This window comes from Coturnix japonica, unplaced genomic scaffold (genome assembly GCF_054131305.1).
Source record: "Coturnix japonica strain WE unplaced genomic scaffold, WE-NBRP24 Scf040, whole genome shotgun sequence".
Taxonomy (NCBI): Eukaryota; Metazoa; Chordata; class Aves; order Galliformes; family Phasianidae; genus Coturnix; species Coturnix japonica.
Genome location: NW_028188943.1, coordinates 4,776,147 through 4,779,707, shown reverse-complemented (window position 1 = coordinate 4,779,707; position 3,561 = coordinate 4,776,147). Strand labels below are relative to the sequence as shown.

Genomic DNA, 3,561 nt, shown 5'->3' with positions numbered 1-3,561 from the left:
TCGGCTTTAGAATAAGGACTTCAGTTTTCGGACACACTTTGTAATGTTATTTTTTTAATTTTTTTTATTGGTTTTAATTCTAATTCTGATACTAATTATGATATATTGTACTGTAGTGTGTTATCTTGCATTCTGGTATCATCTTTGGTCAATTAATTAAACAAATTAAAACGAATTAAACAAATTAAAATTAATTAAGCCAATTAAAACTAATTTGTTGCCACTGTTTTGGTTTTTGGCCAATCTCTCTACTTGTTTTCCCCTTTTTTTCCTTTTCCCTTCACTGGGGCCTGCATGCTTCTAGGGACTCTGGAGTTTGTTTTTGGGTCAGAAGCAGTACGAATGCTTCTGGGGAGTTTGGAGTTTGTTGTTGACGCAGAAGTAGTCTGGATGATTCTGGGGACTCTGGAGTTTGCTGTTGGGTCAGAAGCAGTACGAATGCTTCTGGGGAGTTTGGAGTTTGTTGTTGACGCAGAAGTAGTCTGGATGATTCTGGGGAGTTTGGAGCCTTCCCTGCCCAACGCAGGTTTGGGTGACTTCTCAGGCAGCTTCATTGCACGCCCTGTGCTCCATGAGTCTCCCTGAAGGCCACGCTCCATCAAAGCCACATTCCTTCTGCATTGTCCAGACAGAAGATTATAGCATGAAGGAGAGGGGCCAGCTGGTTTATGAAGCATTGTGGGTCTGATTTTCGAACCCGCAATGTAATCCACGGGACCGGGCTGGAACTTGTCCCTGGCCATCTGTAGTCTGTGGATCGATTTCTTCAAATTGGAAATCTCCCGAAGAAGCTCATCCTGGAAGGGAACAGAGGGTTTATGCTTGGTCTTGTCTTAGAGAGTGCTTCCCACCCTAAGTACTGCTGCTTTACGCAGAAGAGGGCAAGCACACTGCTTCAGCCTTGCAATGAGGGCAGAAGAGAACGGCTGCCACAGTGCTCTGCTTGTAAGCAAGCAACTTTCCAGGCTGCCTTCACACCAGCACGCTGTGCTAGCTCAGCTCTGAGCTGAGCTGTCCTTTCCATGCCTCAATGCCTAGACCACCAGCCCGCCCCTCACCTTTTCTGCTTTCCCCATCTCCCTCAGATCCATCAAGTAAAGCCCGTGCCCTCAGTGCCATGCTGCTGACACGTGCCTACCAATACTGGGCTTTGCCTACCTCTTCTTGCCTCTTTGCTTGCTTTTTCTCCAGCTTCAGCCTGGTCAGGTACTGCCTGTACTCGTTGAACTCCTTCAGAGTGCAGACAACCTACAGAAGAGACAATGACAGATGGCTGTAGTGTCAGGCCCCTGCCTGGCAGACTGGAAAGCCCTCCTGAGGAGACCCGTGTTGGTCAGCCCAACAGCCAAACTTACGTCGCCATCCTCGGTGACCAAGCCCCGTTTCTTCAGGTTCCGCAGGTTGTTTTTGCGGTTGTGGAACTCCCGCAGATGCGGGTCATGCAGGCTGTTGTACTCTGTGCACAGATTGCGACTGTACGGATCTCTCAGGTCAAACTGAGGAGAAGGCTGGTGGAGCTGGAAGAGATGTGTTGTAGAGTGTGAATGGGGAAGGAGAGAGCAGCAAAGAGACAGAGACACTTCCAAGCTGCTCACACCCACAGGCTGGCCTCTTGCCTCTTTCCCAAACAGTCATGTCTGGGTTTTCCTAAGTCCTCCAAGAGGGAGAGCAGAGGGTTGCACCCTCCTCCAGGAACGACCCGGTCTCCACATTTCTGTGCCTGATGGGTGCCTGGCCCCAGCATCCCAACACATGGGATTGGCATCCCAACACAAGGCCTCCTTGGCATGGCGGCAACCCCAGGAAACAAGAGCCCTTTTTGACGCTTCCTTACTCCTCTCACCTTTTCCCCCAGCTTTCTCCTGGCGAAAAGGAGCTTGGTGCCAGGCTGCACAGGGATTTTAACCCCGAGTGGAAGGTCCAACAGCCAGCTACCTCCTGCTCCAACTTCCTGTCCTCTGGGTCGGAGCTAGAAAGACAAAGACACGCTTGGACACTCAGACACTCCATTCCCCTCTCCAGCCCACCTCCGCTCCCTTTGGCAGCTCCCTCCCCACTTCTGTAACCGATGCTGGGATGTGCAGAGAGGTGCGATTCCCTGCAAGCCTTCTCCAGCACCAGCATGAGGAGAAGTGTCCCTCAGCCTCTGGAGAGCATCTACAGCCCCAGAGCAGCCCTGCATACCCCAGGCTACTGCACTCAGCCCTCTCTTGATGTAGCAGCGCTCACCTTTCCGCTCTTCCCCGCTCTGCTCAGAAATTCATCTGGATTTCGGAATCCAGCACTGCAACAGCACTCCATGGCTCCTGGTAGGAACTCTCTGAGAGCTGCAACCCTCCGCTACCACCTCTCGCTCCAGCAGCAGCGAACTGAGGCCACCCCAGCCAGAGTTCCAGCCTGCAGCTTTATGTCACGCTCACCCACTGTTGCATCACAATGACATGCAATGACATGCGACAAGCCTGCAGCTGCATGGAGGCCCTTCTGGGTGCACTCATGGTAAGCTGCTCCAGCTGGCCCTGCTTTGAGCCAAAAAGGCTTGCTGAGTCCTGAGGCCTGCTGTAGGCTTCCTTGGTTTCTATCACAGGTGATGCTGCACGTGGAACAAATACCTTCTCGGGTTGTCCCAGAGCTTGTTTTATAAGTAAATGACACTGAAACAATGTGGGAGAGCTGGCCTGTTTTTCTGTCCTAGAATCTTAGAATGGTTTGTGTTGGAAGGGACCCTTAAGATCACCTCGTTCCAACCTGCTATAGACAGGGACACTTCGCTGTAGACCAGGTTGCTCACAACACATCCAGCCTGGCCTTGAGTGCTTCCAGGGAGAGGAGGGATGCTGAGGAGGTGGAAATAGTGAACGCCTTTTTTGCTTCTGTCTTTAGTGAAAGGGCTCTCCCTCCGGAATCCCAGGCCCTGGAGGTTAATGAGAGAGTGTGGGGAATGGGAGATTTCCCTTTAGTCAGGGAAGAGGTGGTCTGTGAGTGCCTAGGAAACATTAAGGTCCATAAATCCTTGGGACCTGATGGGGTGCATCCACAGGTGCTGAGGGAGCTGCTGGAGGTCGTTGCTGAGCCGCTCTCTGTAATCTATCAGAGGTCTTGGAGAACTGGGGAGGTGCCTGAAGACTGGAGGACGGCCAGTGTCACTCCTGTCTTCAAAATGGCAAGAAGGAGGACCCGGGTAATTATAGGCCAGTCAGCCTCACCTCTGTCCCAGGGAAGGTGATGGAACAGCTTGTGCTGGATGCCATCTCCAGACAACTGGGAGAAAAGGAGGTTATCAGGAGTATTCAGCATGGGTTCACCAAGGGGAGGTTGTGCTCGACCAACCTGTAGGCCTTTTATGAAGATGTCACTAGCTGGGTGGACAGGGGGAGAGCGGTAGATGTAGTCTACCTTGATTTCTGTAAGGCTTTTGATGTTGTCCCCCTTGACATCCTTATAACAAAGCTGAGGAAGTATGGGATAGATGAGTGGACGGTGAAGTGGGTCGAGAATTGGCTGACTGGCCGAGTGCAGAGGGTTGTCGTTGGTGGTGCGGAATCTGGCTGGAGGCCTGTA

The 3,561-nt window shown here is 51.7% G+C and overlaps 1 protein-coding gene across 1 annotated transcript; it reads right to left on the bottom strand.

Annotated features, from left to right (window-relative positions):
• Positions 1 to 233: 233 nt before the first annotated feature.
• LOC146753078 (uncharacterized) lies at positions 234 to 2,404 on the bottom strand. The gene is made up of 5 exons (XM_085531187.1): positions 2,230 to 2,404; positions 1,844 to 1,969; positions 1,356 to 1,517; positions 1,159 to 1,248; positions 234 to 797 (listed from the first exon to the last, which is right to left on the bottom strand). The coding sequence occupies exons 1-5, from the start codon at positions 2,299 to 2,301 to the stop codon at positions 249 to 251; spliced, it is 999 nt and encodes a 332-aa protein (XP_085387313.1). The 5' UTR covers positions 2,302 to 2,404; the 3' UTR covers positions 234 to 248.
• Positions 2,405 to 3,561: the final 1,157 nt, after the last annotated feature.

What these genes read in the sequence shown, in the direction of transcription:
- LOC146753078 (XM_085531187.1), bottom strand. Translation starts at nt 2,301, where the DNA reads ATGGAGTGCTGTTGCAGTGCTGGATTCCGAAATCCAGATGAATTTCTG. An exon ending in GAGCGGGGAAGAGCGGAAAG is followed by an intron (nt 1,970 to 2,229) that starts GTGAGCGCTGCT and finishes TTGTCTTTCTAG; the next exon opens with CTCCGACCCAGAGGACAGGA. An exon ending in AAGCAAAGAGGCAAGAAGAG is followed by an intron (nt 798 to 1,158) that starts GTAGGCAAAGCC and finishes GTTCCCTTCCAG; the next exon opens with GATGAGCTTCTTCGGGAGAT.